General features: G+C 44.6%; 1 protein-coding gene across 1 annotated transcript in view; it reads left to right on the top strand.

The window, feature by feature from the left end:
• Positions 1-961: 961 nt before the first annotated feature.
• SLC44A3 (solute carrier family 44 member 3) overlaps positions 962-18203 on the top strand; it is a 79336-nt gene continuing 62094 nt past the window's right edge. Inside the window, exons 1-6 of the mRNA XM_045026047.1 lie at positions 962-1067; positions 2219-2326; positions 5700-5842; positions 6293-6429; positions 13776-13869; positions 15483-15652. Coding sequence (XP_044881982.1) covers positions 1041-1067; positions 2219-2326; positions 5700-5842; positions 6293-6429; positions 13776-13869; positions 15483-15652 — 679 coding nt within the window. The 5' untranslated portion in view covers positions 962-1040. The remainder of the gene's footprint in view (positions 1068-2218; positions 2327-5699; positions 5843-6292; positions 6430-13775; positions 13870-15482; positions 15653-18203) is intronic.

Below are 18203 nucleotides of genomic sequence, written 5' to 3' on the forward strand. Positions count from 1 at the left end.
GGGGTCACGAGCTGTCAGCCTCCACCCCAAACCCCGCTCTGCCGTCAGCATTTATAATGGTGTTATATATATGAAAAAGTGTTTTTAATATATAAGGGGTGGTCGCACTCAGAGGCTTGCTGTGCGAAAGCGGTCACCAGTACAAAAGTCTGAAAACCCCTGAACTACTGCAACTCAGGGCCACCCGGGGGGGGGAGGCAAGTGGGGCAATTTGCCCCAGGTCCCGGGCCCCCCACAAGAATATAGTATTCTATAGTATTGCAACTTTTTTTTATGGAAAGGGCCCCAGAAATTGCTTTGCTCGGGGCCCCCTCAAGCCTCTGGGCAGCCCTGCTGCAACTCCCTAGTGCAGATGCATTTAATCTGATATAGAAGTATTTATACGGGTAGGCTTGTTTTGATCCACACTAGGGGGTTGCACTGATTTAACGGTATCGGTTTCTAAATGGATGCAAAAACTGTGTGTAGCCGAGGCTTAAGAGGCCTTTTGCACCGGTTTAAGTACCTCAGTTTCACATCACACGTTTTAAAGGGGTGCAACTCGGATAAACCCTGAAGCGGGCGAGGAGCACGCACGTCTGTACTGGGGTTTTGCTCTGATTTCAGCCAGGCTCTGGTGTCGCTGGCTGCGCCTGTACAATGCAAACCCTTAGGCGACTGCGTGCAAGTGTGAAGCTTGTGCCCCAGCAGGGGAGAAAGCTTTGCCCGCAGGTAGCACCTTTCCCGCCCACGCTCGGGCTGCCACCTGCGCAGCTACCTGCACGGGGGACACGCTCCCGCCTTGGCTCCCCGGGGGGAAGGGGGGGTGCCGCTTGCCCGGGGGCTGGGAGCCGAGCAGCGGCCCTGGCAGGAGGTGAGGCGAGCAGGGGTCCGCCCCGCGCTGGGCTGGAAGCCGGGAGGAGGGGCCGCGCCTCCGCACCGCACCGCCGCCGCGGGAGCCCCAGGCACGGCGCCGCCGCTGGACGCCCGGCAGGCGGGCTGCTCTGAGCGCGGCCCTGCACTTCCTGCACCGCTCCCGGCTCGGCTCGGCACGGCTCGGCATGGCGTGCTGCTGGGGCGAGTACCAGGTAAGAGCCCGCTGTCCGGTCGGGAAGGTCGCCCGCCCGCCCGTGGCCGGCAGCAGGTGCAGCCCCCTTCCCCCCCAACCCCTCCGTGGGACGCGCCAAGGGCCTGGGCTGCACGGACCAGCTGCGAGCCCCGCGGAGGAGCGATAGGCTGGTGCCCCCGCCCGCAGTTGCTGCCTTTTCCGCCCGGGAGGTAAAGTCTCCCCCTCCCGCAAGAGCGTCTGTGACTGTGGCAGAGGCAGGGAGGAGGCTGCGAGCCAGGGGCACCCGAGGGAGAGCAGGGGAGTCCCGTGCCCAACACGCTGCCCCGGCTCTGCTGCGGCCTCGCTCCCCGGGCAGGCAGGGAAGGCTTTTTCCCCAGTCCCCTCCTTGCCCCTTTTTTTTTCTGTGCGGGTTCTAGCTCTTGCTAAGGGAGATCCCATTTACCTGGAGCCTCGGGGTCTTTGGGTGGCTTCCCCCCGCCCCCCAGAACTCTCACAACTCCTGCTAGTAGTTAGAGGTGGGAAAGACCCGTCAGGAGCCAGATTCTGGTGTCTGCTACAGCCATGCCAGTCTGGATTGACTCCACTGACGCTGGAATGACCGAGATCAAAAGCTGGCCCTAAATGGAGTCCAGCCTCTGGCTGGCACAGACTACAACCCCCCATAGAGCTGTTGTTGGATACTAGACTGACTGATATGACACTTGAGTGAGTCCAAAAGGCTAAGAAGCAGCAAACTCGCCCACTACATCAGGGGGGAAAGTACTTAGAAAAAAGGAGGAGAGAAGGTGCTGGCTTAAAGTCGTTTGACAATTCTTCTTTGCCCAGTATAGTCACATGGAAGCGCCTCTCAGGGTACTCTGTGGGCCAGATCTTGTGCAGGAGTAGGTAGTAGTCTCCGGATGTGGGTGTCAGTGGATAGCTATCATTTGTCTGGGTGTGTCCCATTTTCCCTGCCCTCTAAAGTACTCCCTATTATTTGGAGGACAGTTAGATTATTTAATAAAGTAATATTGTGCAGTACATGTAAAATAAATTCACTATTGTTAAGACTACACACATTACCAAATGTTTAACATTTTGTGCACGCTAAGTTACTCTTTCACAGCTTTTCAGATGTTTGAAACTGAGAACTATAACTTTAATTGCTCTTAAAATTATTTTTAATTTTAGGTTTCTGTAGATGAGATTTCTGGACAAAGAGAATGGAGACCTCTAATTTATAGAAAATGCACAGATGTACTCTGGTTGATTTTATTCTTTCTTTTTTGGGCTGGTTTGGTAAGCATGCTATCTGTTGAAAGAGAAATCTTACTTAGAACTACTGTAAGTTTAAAGTGATTCTGAATAATTTAGGTGACCTCACTGCAGAAATTATAAGGCCTTGATCTTGTGTCCAGATAGGAGAACCTTTGTGCCTGTGCAAAGCCACAATGAAATGAGTTTAGCTCCCCACACCTGGTCAAAGGGTTTGCTTGCAAGGATCCAATGGCAAGCTCAGCTTTTTGTACTTAGAACAAGCTCTTTGGGGGAGAGTCTGTTTTTTTGTTATGTATATGTACAGTGTCTAGGACAGTGGGGCCACCATGCTTTACCACAATGCAAATTAATAATCATACTCTCTTCAATTTTCTAACATCTTTTAAAAAACTTACAATTAATGCAAAAGAACTCTGCGTAAGTCTCTGTCACACTTATAAACTAAACTGACTTGAGATGCAGAATGAGTTTTGTATGCCACCTTGTGTTTAATGCACATGTAGATATAAGACGTCAAACCATGGTGGTATCCAGCAATTTTAGTCATTCATTATTCTTATTGCTTACTCTCTGTGATATATTTTATTATTCACATTTGAATTATGATTTCCTTTAGTTTAAAACACATTTGTGGTGACATCCAGTGTTGGTTGTTCGCACTGGCTTTGTTTCAGGTTGTTTCACGATCTGGAAGTGCACGTTATTGGTGCATACATGTTGGCACACCCTCTTGTAATTATTTAATGTTTGCAGCCAGCCATTTGTTATCAATAGTCTTAGATCAGATTCGCTGTGTTGAGCTTTTGTCTTAGTTTGCAATGTGTGGAAGCAGTATGGGCCAGCTTAGCAAATAAAGTCCTGTTGGACTTGTAACTTCCATCTGTCAGAATTTTTCATATTTAGAAGTAGGGTCACAAAAGACTACTGCATCTCTTCTTGCTACTTTTTGAGGTAGCTGTCTGATTGCTGGAAGTATATTTACTGTATAAACAAATTGGATCTAAAAATATTTTGTTGTTGTGACAGAGTTGAGATGCACATATACATAGCAACCTTGACTATGGAGTCACTACAATGCCATATTAAGATAAATTAATATATAAAAATTCAAGCATCACAATAGTCAAGTGATATAAATCAGAGGTTCTCAACCATTTTCTTTCTGAAGTCCTGTCCACCCCCACCCCCCAACATGCTATAAAAACTCCAAGGCCCAGCGAGGTGGGTCTTGGGGTTTTGGCCTACAGCCACTGGCGCGGGTTGGGATGTGGACTTGGGGCATTAGCCCTGCAGGGCACCAGGGCTCCAGGCTTTGGCTGTTGGGGTGGGAGGGGGAGGCTTGGGCATAGGTATAGTTTGACTTCTCATTGGGGATGCATGGCCTGGCAGGGCTTAGGCCAGGTCTGTACGGTGGGCCCTGGGGAGGAAGCACCAGCTCCACCCCCTGACTCACCTCGGCAGGACACCCAGCCTGTCTGGGTTGGGGGGAGAGTGCAACCAAAAATGTATAATTCAGCTCAGAACATTTGAAAACTGCTCAGGATGCAGGCAGAGGGCAACTAGGAGTGTGTGCAGCAAAGGTTGTAGCTCAGGGAGGAGGTAGCTAGGGGCTTTGTGTGGACAGGGGTGTAGCTCAGGGTACAGGGAGGGGGTAGCTAGGAGCTGTGTGCAGTGAGGGGTGTAGCTCTGGGTACAGGAAGAGGGGTAGCTAGGAGCTGTGTGTGGGCAGGGGTATCGATCTGGGTACAGGGAGAGGGGGAGCTAAGGGCTTTGTGTGGACAGGGGTGTAGCTCTGGGTACAGGGAGAGAGGTAGCTAGGAGCTGTGTGCAGTGAGCGCTGTCGCTCAGATGCAGGGGGGTTAGCTAGGGGCTTTGTGTGTACAGTGATGTGTAACTCAGGCTGCAGGGAGGGGGTAGTTAGGGGCTGTGTGCGGTCAGGGCAGTAGCTCAGGGTGCAGGGAGATGGGTAGTTAGGGGCAGTGTGCGGGGAGGGGAGTAGTTCAGGGTGCAGGGAGGGGGTAGGTAGTTAGGGGCTGTGTGCAGGCAGGGGGGTAGCTCAGTGTGCAGGGAGGGCTCCCCTCCTATGTCGCTGCTCCCCAAGGGCTCTGCTGGTCCCAGAGCTGGGTTCATCCACCGGGGCAGCTCTTACTGGCTGCGCAAGCAGTCGAAGTGGGCTGGGAGCTGAGGAGCAGCTGCAGCCCCAGGCACTAGCAGCAGCAGAAAGAGAAGATGGGAGAGTGCCAGAGTTTTCCACTGCATGGGACCAGCCAGAGAAGCAACCGCCTCTGACCTGGCCAGGGGGCGGAGCCTTGAATGAGGGGAGAAGTAGTGTGGGGGAGTATGGAGCTGCCCATGGGAGTACCTTGCTCTGGCACTTCAGTTTGGGTGGGGCAATGCCTCCAACTCCACCCATGGGCTCGGGGCTTGCGGACCCCCCGGTTGAGAACTGCTGATATAAATCACTCTGAACACCTAAGTACAAATCTGATTATTCATATGATTAAAGTAATGAATGTACTTAATTCCTTGCAGGATGAGGCTCAGTTCTGCACAGACTAATTACATTTAAAAAACCCCCAAAACTACTTAAAAGACTATTTAAGTTGAAAGTCAAGCGCTCAAAAGTTAGGAAATGCCATAAGTAAGGTTGCCTGTGCAACCTTAATTTGGTGTTTTTATGCATATGTATTATGCTGCAGTCTTTAATTACATGATCACATATTATTTATTTTTGTGTTGGAGCTCAGCCTCCTTCAGTGAATGTCTAGTTAATCAATATTTCTTTTTTATCCTTCTCATTCAATGTCTGTCCCCAAGAGCACAGTATTTATTTTATATATTCAAGCACAGCTCTAACTGACTTCAGTTGCTGCTGTGAGTGCTCAGAGCTTCTGCAAATCTGGCCACAGGTGTCCCTCATTGGGCACCCAGAAAATGAGGAATACACAATTACTGAACACCTGTGAAAAGTTTGATGGATGTGACTTATGCGGCATTATATAGGAACTCTGTTGCAGGCAGGGTTAGAATGCAGGATGTTCAGCTTCTTTAAACACAAGACTATTTTTTCTGTTTCTGTACTTCCCTGCCTCATTAACTACACACCTTCCAAGTTCTGTAACAAATATGGAAGCGTCCTAAAGACAACATACTCTAGGGCCTAAGTGGTTCAAAGGCCTTGCTCCAGCCTTCTAGGCAGTGGTGAATTTCACTCTGAAATATTCATTACAGTGTAAACAATGTTTGAAAATTTTATGTCTGGTTTTTCGAGCACCGGACAAAAATTATGTAGGTTAAACAAGGAATGTTCATTGAATGGGGGAGGGAAAAAAGCATAGTATTCTGTGTATCATAATTCAAAAGAAGAAAATAATATAATGTATATTGTTAATAGATGTTTATAACTGGCTATGCTGTAACAGCTGGAGCTGCAGAAAGACTTGTATTTGGGTATGACAGCTATGGGAATATATGTGGTAGGAAGAACACTTATATTCAAGGTGCACCTCTTTCTGGACAGGATATGACAAATAAAAAGTAAGTATTTCAGATTTTTAAATGAATTGAACACTTGAGATTTGGTCACTTTGGTGCATATAGGCTCTAAAGTGCATATAGGCACTTTACTAAGAGATACATATAAGAGGGTGCAAGAATACTAAACAGAAACAATTCCTGATCCTGCCTTTGGATTCACGTACCCCAGGAAACTCCACCAAGACGTAATGGTCTGCCCACGTGGGTTGATTGCATGTTTGGGGCTTGCAATCTGATTTAAGATGAGGCAAAAATATAGTGTAAAATGTAGCCTGTGCTAGAATCACTTTTTAACTTTTAGCTTCAAAATCCAAGTGTTCCAATTTTGTGTGGAAGAACTCATTACCAATTGTCATGTTTTGTACTGTTTTTAAAGATATTGAGCAGGTTCTAAATGATATGAAAAATAGAAAGCTTGCCTTAAAAGTGAATTCTCTCCCTCCTTCCTAGACATGTGTTCTTTTTGAATTCGTGCAGTCTGGAAATTAAAAACTTTAAAATCAATTCAATCGCCTTGTGTGTATCTAGCTGTCCTCAAGAGCAACTTAACTCTCTGGAAGACATCCAGCTTTTTGCAAAGAACAATGGTATGTAGTAAAGAGTATGGATTCCTTAATCTGTGTCTGGAAGAGTTATGCAGTTTTTAATTCTAGAAAATGTACTCCTGTTTGAAATATGTTGCATTGGATGTTTACTTCTTTATCATTAATTTATTTGTTTAAGTCAATGGAAAGCTTATTTAAATGTTTTAGTTATCAGAAATTTTATGGATCTCTTGTGTGTATAAAACTGTTGTATGCAGTTCTGCACAGGACTGGATTGTTCAGCAGAAAGGTGGCTATTGAGGACAAACTAGTTCAGATTGGAGAGGGAGTTAGTGAACGGATGCCGTTTGTATGCTTGAGAAATCTGCATTGACTTTGAATTGGATCCGTCAAATTCAATTAAAGCTATAGCAAAACACTATTATTCCATTGGCGAATCAGATCTGTGAGCCCTTTATATGTAATGAGTTTTGTTTTCAGAGCCAAAGTAGAATCATTTTGATTTTATTCTGATACTCTAAATAAGCATAGACAAGTAGCTATTGTGCAAAAGCAGTTACTTCTTTTGCATTGCTTTCCAACATTTAAATATAGTAAGCTAAAATTGATCCTTACCTCAGTGGTACATTATACAGCTAAGACTCCATACTCAAGATACCAGAGAATTGAGACAAATTACCTGGCCTCTACCTAGTGTTATCCGTGTATAGAATACAAAGCTGAATGTGGAAGTCTGAAATGCACCTTGGAGAACCCCAGTAGGCACAATTAAGAAACCATTTATATACGTATCCAGAGCATTTTGTAAAAAAGCCCAGGGTTTGAGTTCTCTGGGCACAAAGCAGGGAAGTTCTGATTCTAAATCTGGTTCTTTTTCTTTTTCAAACAATAAACTACATAAACCTGGCCAACACTGCTCTCTGAATAGGGTGTTTGGCATTTTGAAGGCAATAACTAGCACTCTGATAATTGTTCTTTTTGATTTTCTTAGATTGGATGGCAAGCATAGCTATTTACAATGAGTTTTTTATGTAATTTTGAAATAATTTGATTATTATTTGATGCTTTTTTATGTACATAAAGAGCTGCGTACCCCAGTGATGCTTTTTAAATAGTCTCAGTATAACTGAATTACATTACATGGAACTCCATTCACGTTTAAAGAATTTGCATATCTGTCTTTAGAGAGCTGGCAATATTGCATTTTAATTGGTTTGAATACATCCAAGCATTGCTTTTTCACTAGTATTATGATAATGTAGTGTTTTACCAGCAGAGGGCCTGAAGATACTGGACTAAAGTTCTTAGATCTGAGGCTGGATGATATTTTATTCCATTCTAAATCATTAAGGGCCCAATCATGCTTCAGTTTACATTAATAAGGTTTTTGCCATTATCTTAGTGGGAGCAAACAAGACTCTAAATACCTAAATATGGTAAGTATTTGTGCACCTCCAGTCTGGAGGATTGGTGATAGATGATGACATGAAATGCAGAAGATAAGGCAGAAATAAAGCTGTGCTTGTTTCCCTTAATAAATTCACATAGCTTTGGAATCTAAATTTTAAAGATTCAGTATTAATGAAAATGAGAATTAGAGCCAAATTCAGAGGTGACTCAAGAGGGAGCTGAAGTTGGTGTACTGTTATTCCACCATCTTCCCAACCCTCCAACATGTATATTGCTCCAACTTAAATTCTCCGTAGGCTCCCTTAAACTTACATGTAGTAATGTATAGTTTACATTCCCACTTAGTATGACCAACGGAGTCTAAGGAAATGTGAATGGGTGAAACTTGTACGCCAAAGAGAAGTGTGTAGCAAGAAAAAAAGCCGCCTCCCCGTCTTGAACATACACATCGATACACCACCTTCTGTCTCCATAGCATTTAATTTACACCAATGTAGACTCCATTACATTGTTTTACACATCAGCAGCTGCGCGGTGTTGATGCTAGTCACCTGGATTTTCAGGATGACTGTGACAATTGTAGTTTTTACTAATGGGTCTTTGTGTGACTCCATGGACCAATTTGGGAAGAACATTTACCGCGCTGGCCACAGAGCTATTTGCCTGTTTGTACTGATTGAGCTGCACCTTGTTTCTGCGCCTGGGACTGTGCTTCCAAGTGCTTAGCATGATTCCTCTCAAAGTCGAAGACACATTGCCTTATGGCGTGGTACCATGTAATATGATTTAAGGTTAAGATTCTGTCACAGGTATTTTTAGTAAATGTCAGGGACAGATGCAGGCAATAAAGAAAAATTCACAGAAGCCCACAACTTAAGCCCTAACTTTTACTAAAAATATCTTGGGTGTGGCAGACTAACAGTAGAAGCGCTGCCAGGAGGGCTGTTGGGGGCCACTGCTCCAGCAGCCTGGGGTCTGGCTACTGCTCTGGCAGCCCTGGGGCTGACTCCGGCAGCTGCTCCAGCCCTGTCATTGCTCCTGTGGCAGGGGCTGGCCCAACCCCTGTTCTCCTCCCCCCTTGACTTCGGCTGCTCCAGCCCTGGGGCCACTGCTCCAGTCCTGCCACTGTGGAAGTCATGGAGGTTCTGGAAAGTCACAGAATCATACCTTTAAAAATGCTCAATCACCAGTTGCTCAAAATTCAACTCAAAATGTTCATTTTGTGCAGATTTTGATTCAGGGTGTCTTTTGAGGCATTTCGTCTGCCCTCCACGCTTAAGATTGCTGGAGCTTATTTTGGAATATAAGACTTGTTTTGATAGATGGGTCTCAGGCATACAAATTACATGGCCAGTCCATCTCCATTGAGCACTGATCAAATGAGCCTTAATGCCAACTGAACCACCTTTTGCCAGGACGTCAGTGTTGGAAATCTGGTCTTGCCATTTGTTGCCCAGCGATCATTTTAGGTGTCACAAATAGAAACTGTCAAGATTTTTAATGTACCATTGTTAACAGGTCCATGTTTTGCACCTGTAGAACAATGTCGTGAGGACAACAGCATTATGGACTTCGATTTTTTTGTCTGTAGACATATTCCATGTTGCTTCCAGATTCAGTGATAGAAGTGACCATATACAGTACTGGCTTTCTTAATTCACACATCCACATTGTGGTCAATTGTCACTTGGTTGTTCAACATGCTGGCGAGATAAGTAAACTGTTTGACGGCTTGGAGCCTGATACCTTCCAAGCTTATTGATGGGTCTTAATAAGGCTGTGGAGGAGCTGGCTGGTACATAAACTTGGTTTTCATTGGGCTGATGGTGAAGCCAAAGTTATGAGCTGCCTCAGCAAAACAATTTGTAAGATCTTTTACTGCAGCTTCAGAGTGTGCCATCAAAACCCAGTCATCAGTGTAGAGCAATTCTTGGATCAATGTGTCTGTCGCTTTGGTGTTTGCATGTAGATGGGAAAGATTGAAGAGCTTACAGTGTAAAGCTCATAAAGATGCCACTTGAAGAGTCACAAAAGGCTTCTTCTAGCATTGCAGCAAAGAATACAACAAAAAGACTGGGAGCTAGGAGAAATACTTGCTTCACCACATTTGTGATTAGAAATGAGTCTGTTTAGATCACCATCAACGCTAACTAAGGCTATGTTTTAGTCATGGGTATTTTGAGTAAAAGTCATGGACAGGTCACGGGCAGTAAAATTCATGGCCAGTGACCTGTCCATGACTTGTACAATATACCCCTGACTAAATGCGGGGGGGCGGGGAAGGGCAGGATGACGACAGGGAGTGCTGTGTGTGTGTGGGGGGGAAACCTGTGGGGGACACCACGGATGCTTGGGGGAGGCAGCCCGGGACCCCCACTAGTGTTGGGGGGAGAGGTTCGTAGGGCTGGCAGGCTCCCTACCGAACTCCTCGCGGATCTCTGGAAGTGGTGACATCCCTCCCTCCTTCTCAGCTCCACATGCTGCCCCCGCCCCAAGCGCTGGCTCCGCAGCTCCCATTGGCCGGGAACCTCACGCAGAGCTGGCCGAACCCTCCTCTCCCTGCGCAGAGCTGGCTGAACTCCCTCTCCCTCCCTCCCTCCCCACCCTCTCTGTGCAGAGCTGACCTGAGCCCTCTTTCCCTTCCACCCCCTCCCCCTGCGTGGAACTGGCCAAACCCCCTTCCTGGGGGAGGGGCAGGGGAGCTGACCCAACCCTGGCCGCTGCTCCGGTGGGCTGGGGGCCAGTGCTCCAGCAGGTCCAGGCCCAGTCAGCTGTTGGCTAGCCCTAAGAGCTGACCGCCAGCTGGCTGTTCCCGGAGCTGCTGTTCTGGGATTGGCTGGTGCTCCAGCAGCCCCAGAGCTTACCGTGGCTGCTGTTCCTTCGACCCCAGGGCTGGCCACTGGCCAGCTGTTCCGGGGTCTGCTGCTCTGGCCCTGCCCCAGAAGACGTCATGGAGGTCCCGGAAAGTCATGGAGTTCATGATCTTTATGACCTTGGTGACAGAATTGTATCCTTAGTCATGATATAGTCCCCAAAGTTGGCATATAATGTATCATCGTTAATATTCCTGTGTGACTTACATGTGGGGTTTGTACAAAGAGTTATAAATATGCACTAGAAATATGTTCTTAAAATGTGTTTGGCAAGCAATGCATAAGCACAGTCTGCCTTAGAAAAAAGAATGTGTCATTTCCTTATCGGACCAGCCTGGTGGTCAGGCAGACAGTGAAGGTACATTTAAATGCAAGGTTTTAAAAAAAAAGTGTCAAATTAGCAAGTGGGGAAGGTAGCCTCTTAACAATAAAGACAAGGGTTCTTAACCTCAAATGATAAGCAATTGAATCAACTGATTGTATACAATATTACTATATTCTAAAATTGTATCGAGTAAGGTTTTTTTATGAAAGCCAGTGACATTCTGGTGATTAATATCATTGTGAAATGTATGTATTAACACCGTAGGAGGAATCATGGATACTCACTGATGATATGCTTTAAAGTCTGTGGTAAAACACAGGGAGAAACAGGTTTTTTTCCAGACAGGAGGAAAGGCGGCCATCTACCTGTCTCCAATGTAAATTAAGCAGTGTGGAGTCAAAACAATGGAAGCCCCATTTAAATACAAATTAACATGAGGATAGAAAATCCACAAGAAGGAAAGAACGGCAGGAAGCCTTCTAGGCTCTTGAGACAGACACAATGAACTTTTGTGATGATATAAGGAAGGCAAAAAGATATGTGAGTTTCCATCACTTGAGGGATTCAAGGGGCGAGAGCTGGATACTTTAGCCAAAGGGGTTGAAGTCTCTGGGAAATGAGTTTGGTGAGAAACCTGCTTAAGCAAAGATTGCAACTTGCTTCTAAGACTAAAACAATTTTCAGCATATTTTTACTTTTTCTAGCCTTTTGTGTCTTTATTCCTTATACTGGATTTCACTTAATCCTATGCCCTTTTTTAAGTAAACTTGTTTAACTTTTACTGTAAGCCAATTGAGGGCTGTGACTGAAATTAGTGTGTTTGTCAAACCCCAATTAAATTAGTGAGCTGCATTGTCTCTTTGAAGGAGCAAAGAACTTATTAAGTTCTGTGAGTGTTCCAGGAGAGGGCTGCATGCTAGAGGGAGACATTTCTGGGGAACTTGGGAGTTGGGGTTCACTGTTTGTTACTTGTAGGGCAAGGTTTGGGCTGGCAGAGCCCTGAAGAGTTTGCTGGCAAGGCACACAAGCTGGTGTGTCAGGGGGTTGTCATACAGCTTAGCAGCAGCAAAATTCTCACTTGCTGAGTCAGAGAGGGTAACACAGTAACTCAGTTCTGGGGCCCTCAGCAGATTGACAGATGATTTTGGGGAAATTCAGGACTGGGAGGGTATTAAGGTTATTATACAAATAGTAACTGGGCGGTGGAAGCCAGGGTGTGGCCGGCATGTTTGTGTGCAGGCTGTTGGTGTCAAGGCTGTGAACCACAGAAGCATAGTTTTGAAAGCACCCAGAGGTGCAGGGTAGGTGGTGACGCAACCCGTTACTGGTCTGGGTTGAACTCCAAAATGTCACACCCTCATCAGAGTTAATCACTGTCAGTGTGTAAGACCTGATCAGTGAAGCGTATCATTCAACTCTGGGGCAGTCAGAGTTCCCAGTCGGTTGTTCATACCGACGGATAGGCTGCCCAAACGAGACACGATTCCTTCTGATTGCAAAGCCAACTCCTGTGTTGTGGGGCTCATTTTGTGGGCGTCCCTTCCAGAAAAAAAGTATACCTAGCATGCTCCTCAGCAAGTCACATCTCTCTCAGAGCTGCAATGTGGATACAGTATCTTTCAAGCTCTTGAGCAACTGAAGCAGTCCACTGGGCTGGACCATTAGTTTGGTTTGGACATTTAAGGGGTGTACGAACAGTCCACCTTGCAACACTGAAACAAAGGAAACTTTTCAAGGCTTGTTTGAATTTTGACTGCGTGATGGGATGCCCTCCAGCTTCGATGGGCTGTTCACGATGAGCAATTTTCAGGAGAACTTTTCTAGCACCCTCCTTTGATTGAGATCAGCTGTGCTATTCCTGAGTAGAGCAGCTGAGTCAATCAAGATGCTGCTGGACTATAGTATCACTCCAAGTCAATGCAGAGTCTTGACCTGCCCACGTGCAGGTTCACAACTATGACTCCCAGTGATGTCCATCACCTCTCACTTTCACCCTTCCCCTATCACTCTGGGACTTATTAAGCTGTCAAAGGCTGTGCCAGAAATTGTGTAAGGTGGAGGAGCAGTTGCATACCAACTCACATACTCTCTCGATCAACAAGACCATTTCCAGCGGCAATGTAAAACTGAAGGACTTGCTGGTTGCATGTTTATTTTCAGAGTGACCTTCTCTTAGATCAGTTGCCCAATTTCCCAGGCTAACAAGCTTGATCAGCTCAGCAAATGGGTATAAGTAAGTCTAATTTACACCATGTTACACATCATCTCCGAATTTGGCCCAAAGGGGAGGCTTCTCGAGGTATGAGAAATGAGAGGAAAAGAAATTAGTATAATCATCTGAGTTTAGAGAAATTTGGATTTTTCCAGTGTTTCAGTTAGCTGTACTTGCATCTTCTAAAAGAAGTTACAATAATGTAGTGATAAAAGTAGGAAAAACTGAAAACATTACTCTCTGTAGAGAACAGATAGGGGTTTGATCTCGATTCATGAAACTGTTATCTGGACTGTTTAAGATTTTAATCTGTCTCCTAAACATAAGTGTTTAGCATCATGGGTTTTTTTTTAATTTAAATACAGAATTATTGAGGAAAAACACTGTAGTTTTGCTAACTAATATTTATTATGCTGCACAAAATCTTCAAAACGACAATTGATTTGAGCAGCCATGCAATTAAGTGCTATTTACAGAGATTTTTAGTATTTTTAAGAAGTGTGCTTTCTGCCCAAAAACGGATGTGAACTAATAAGTTACCATTTGTGGGTTTTTTTTATTCTCTTAGGTTCTTCCCTTTGTATTTATAACATCAACATTTCCAGTTACACGCTAAATCCAAAGGCGTCTGAGCTATGTCCCACACTGCCAGTTCCACCCAGGTAAGAATTACTGTGTGCTTTACTGCACTGTTTATTCAAGACAACTTTTCAAAGACTGTTCTTCCCATTTTGTCTTTGACTTGATGCATAACAATCAGACTTATTTTACTTTAATATCTTTGATATTATATTTTTGAATTCTCATGTTCACACACACACACACACACACACACACAGTTCATACCCCTGTTCAGCAGAGATAGTTAAGCATGTGCTCAAGTGAAGTCCCATTGCCTCCTGAAGGCACAGAACTGGACTCTTTATGCTTACCTACTCCGCTGCACAAAGGAAGGTGAAGAAAAGAGCTTGAGCGACCTTTCAGAGGTGAAATGTTAAATGAATTGAAAAGAGGGCATCTCACGCTTATTTCTTTGACAATCTGTATTTTCTCTCTGCAGCGCGAAATCCTTGAGAACAGTCTCTTTATGTATGTGATACTTCCTCATAAAAGCAAAACTGGTCGAATCAGCTTCCCTAGTAATAGTCACCATTTACTTATTAATTAGGGAGGCGTACTGTGCTGATGGACTGCTGTCTCCTTTTAGACACACACACGAGTTTGTCTGAGATCTAAAAACCTTCTTGCTGGCTTAGTGTAGCAGTGCCAAGACTAGAAGGATAATGCATTTAAGACACTTGGCTAACAATGCCAAATAACATTATTTTTATATGTAAATATTTGACTGGGCTACATGTTTTCTCAAGCTGGTCAGTTCTAGCTTAATACACCATTAAGAATGTTGGAATATCTTAAACACCATGAAAAATTTGTGTGTGTATTAAAAATACCTACAATGAATAATAATATTGATATTGCCTACAGCCATACTAACTTGTGCATTGATCCCATCCATTCTTGCAAATTAAGCAAGTCAAGCCCAGTTCATATTTGAATAGGAGCCCAAAACAGAGCAGAAACACTGTTGGTGTTTAGTAGATGGCACTCTTCCTGAGTCAGTAGTGAACCAATACCTCACATGGAGGCACTATGCTGATAGAAGTGCTGTCTTTCAGGTGAAATATAACTGACCTGCTCACTATTTGTGGCCATGAAAGATCTTGTGTCTCTTTTCCTAAGAGTAGGGGTATTAATCACAATGACCTGGGAAAATTCCAATTTGGCTGAATATGTTCTGTCTTCCTAAATCTCTCCTGCTGTTTTAATCAGATAGAGATACTCACTTTCCATTATAAACTGCTGTTCAGTGTTGCTGTGCATTGTTAAATTTGCTGTGCTATTTTATCCCAGAAGCGGCTGCAGTTTAGTGGGTAGGAAGAAATGATCTCCGTATATTGGTTTAAGTTCTGGAAAGTGTTTTGAGACAACCTGAAATAGTTCAGGGGAACCCTAAAGTTCAGTCTAAATATTCCAAATTCAGCATAAACTGCTTACTTTAATTTGGAACTGTTTCTTTATTTTGGTGGCAGTGTTAATATATTTAATTTTTACTAAAAAGGAAGCAAACATAATAGTACATATAAACAAAACAAGGGAACTTGATTGGGAGTGGCACTTGTTTTGGGACTGCGGGATTGATCCCTGAATGTATCTGAAACCTTACTCTCCAGTAATCAATCTTTTTCTCCCACTTCTGTTTTTTTTAATTTTCCAGCAAATCCTTCCCATTGTTTAATCGATGTGTTCCACAAAACCCTGAGTGCTATTCGCAGTTTGCATCCATCTTGATAAATGTGGTTAATGAAGTTGATGTTTTTCATCGTATTCTGAGTGGAATAATGGCAGGAAGAGATACTGTAATAGGACTGAGTGTCCTTGCACTAGGTAAAGTTAGGAATAGAAGATGGATTTTAAAAAAAATTGTTAAAACAGAGTCTCATGTTTCAAATCTTTGTAGAGAGAATAATGCACTTTTTAAAAATATTGAATCTTGATATTTGCTGCATAGACGAGTTTGTTCTGTTAAGAGAGAGAACTGCTGTTTGCTTTCACAAGACATTTAGTAGACTAATGAAATTCAGATTTATAGAAACCAGACTGGAAACTTATTCTGTAGCACTTATTTGTTTTTTGTCTGACTCCATTAAAAACTTTAGGTGACAAAGTTATAAAATCAGAATTTATCCTAGCATGAGGTATGTTTTAATGATATTAAATGATACTAATGATAATGATACTCTTTCCTCTTTTCTTGCCATTCTGAGGGGGCCATTGAGGTCTTAGAAACTAGTTTCTTCTTTGAGTGATTGAAGATCTGTATTTTCCTTGGTAGTGAATGTGCCGAGCACATCAAAGCCAGAGAACCTTACCTAGCAGTACCTGTAGGGATGGCGCTGGTGCCTTCTGGCCATTAGCTCCTTCCCAAGCTGTTTAAGAGCACTCTGACCCTTCTCAGTTCCTTTACCAAACATTAAGAATTGAGACTTGGCTGCAGAGGGGATGGAGGATGGGTCATGGAATACACTTCTGCACCTACATCTTGAAGAACAACACTTATCTGTACTGTAACTAACAGTCTTTTCTTCGAGTGATTGTAGACGTGTGCTCCACTCAGGTGATTCACAAGTAGTTTAAGAAGGAAGTGGGGCTCAGAGTCTTCTCAAGACTGCCTTCCCAAAATTTGCATTTGATCTGCACTCAATTGTATTAACATAATGCGTGGTTAAAGTACTTTATGTATGGAAAACCAAGTAGAAGCCCTGCAAATGTCCAGTGTCAAAATGCCACTGAGAAATGTGACCAATGCCACTGGGACCTAGTTATATAGCTCTTAACCTGTGTAGAGGTGAAGTCCGAGCTATCCCATAAGCTGTTGTAATACAGGATGTTATCCACCTGGAAATCAGCTGCATGGAGACCAATAGACCCTTTATGCAATCTGCAAAGGAAACAAAAAGATGAAGTGATGAACGGAATGGTTTAGTTTCCTTCAAGTAAAATGCCAAACATTGTGTCTCATCCAAGAAATGAAAACGCTGTTCGTCAACACTTGAATGAGGTTTGGGAAAAAATACAGGTGAGTATTGTCTGAGTAAGATGAAATTGTGACATGACCTTTAGACAAAAACTTAAGATGTGGCGCCAAAGTGACCTTGTCTTTGAAAAACTGGTTATTCTAGGTATATGCCATAAGGGCCTGCAGGTCACGAACTCAGCTCACAGATGTTATGGCCACAAATAACTCGTTCTCTGTCTCTACTATAACAAAAGACAAAGTCGCCAAGGGCTCAAATGGAGGACTCATGAGGGCATCCAACACAGTGCTAAGGTCCCATTGAGGAATCACTTCCTGCACTGGTGGGAAGAGACAAGTGATCCTTTCAGAAATCTGACTACCATGGAGTTTGAGAAGACTTTGATTTGCCTTGGATGGAGGATGAAATGCCAGAATCACTGCCAGGTGGACCCTCCACAAACAGAGACGGACCAGAGGACTGGAGGTGCAACAATTAGTCCAGAATGTCCTGAATGCAGGATTGTATTGGTAGAATCCTGCAGCCTATGAACCAAATTGAAAAACGTTTCTATTTAGCCAGATAGGCGGCCCTTAGTGTAGAACCTGTCGAACAGCTTCAGAACAGCACTCCTGTTCCGTGTCTATCCATGCAGCATCCATGCTGTGAGGTGCAGGCTGTTCAGTGCTGAGTGCGAAATCTGACTGATACTGAACCAGTAGATTGGGACCACAGGGATGGAAAGAGAGACAGAGGAGATCGTCCTTACACTAGCACCACCCCATCAGTGTACTGCTAGCCAAAGTTCTCCGGCTTTGGTGCGCTCAGCATGGACCCCTGAGTGGAATATAAATGTGCACTCTCACCTTGAAGAGCAATAGCTACAGTACAGGAAGGTAACCGTCTTACTCATGTAAACTGAAAATGTTTTATATGCTTATAAATATTAAAGTAATTAAGCTAGTTATTAATAGGTAACAGTAATTTTACATTTTCAGTATTAAAAATCAGTTTGATAGCTTTGATTTCATGTTTCGTGAGTTGAAATTAACAAAAAACTAGCTTCAGGATGAGAGAAAAGAGGGTAAATCCAGGGCCGGCTCTAGACCCCAGCGCGCCAAGCGCACGCTTGGGGCGGCGTCCCGCGGGAGGGCGGCAGGCGGCTCCCACGGACCTCCCGCAGGCATGCCTGCGGAGGGTCCGCTGGTCCCGCGGCTACGGTGGAGGTTCCGCAGGCGTGCCTGCGGGGGGTCCACCGGAACCGCGGGACCAGCGGACACTCCGCGGGCACGTCTGCAGGAGATCCACCGGAGCCGCGGGACCGGCGACCGCCAGAGCGCCCCCCGCGGCGTGCCGCCCTGCTTGGTGCGGCACAAATCGTAGAGCCGCCCCTGGGTAAATCCATCCTAGAGAGAATGGAC

Source organism: Mauremys mutica, chromosome 8 (assembly GCF_020497125.1).
Source record: "Mauremys mutica isolate MM-2020 ecotype Southern chromosome 8, ASM2049712v1, whole genome shotgun sequence".
In the NCBI taxonomy this organism is placed as follows: domain Eukaryota; kingdom Metazoa; phylum Chordata; order Testudines; family Geoemydidae; genus Mauremys; species Mauremys mutica.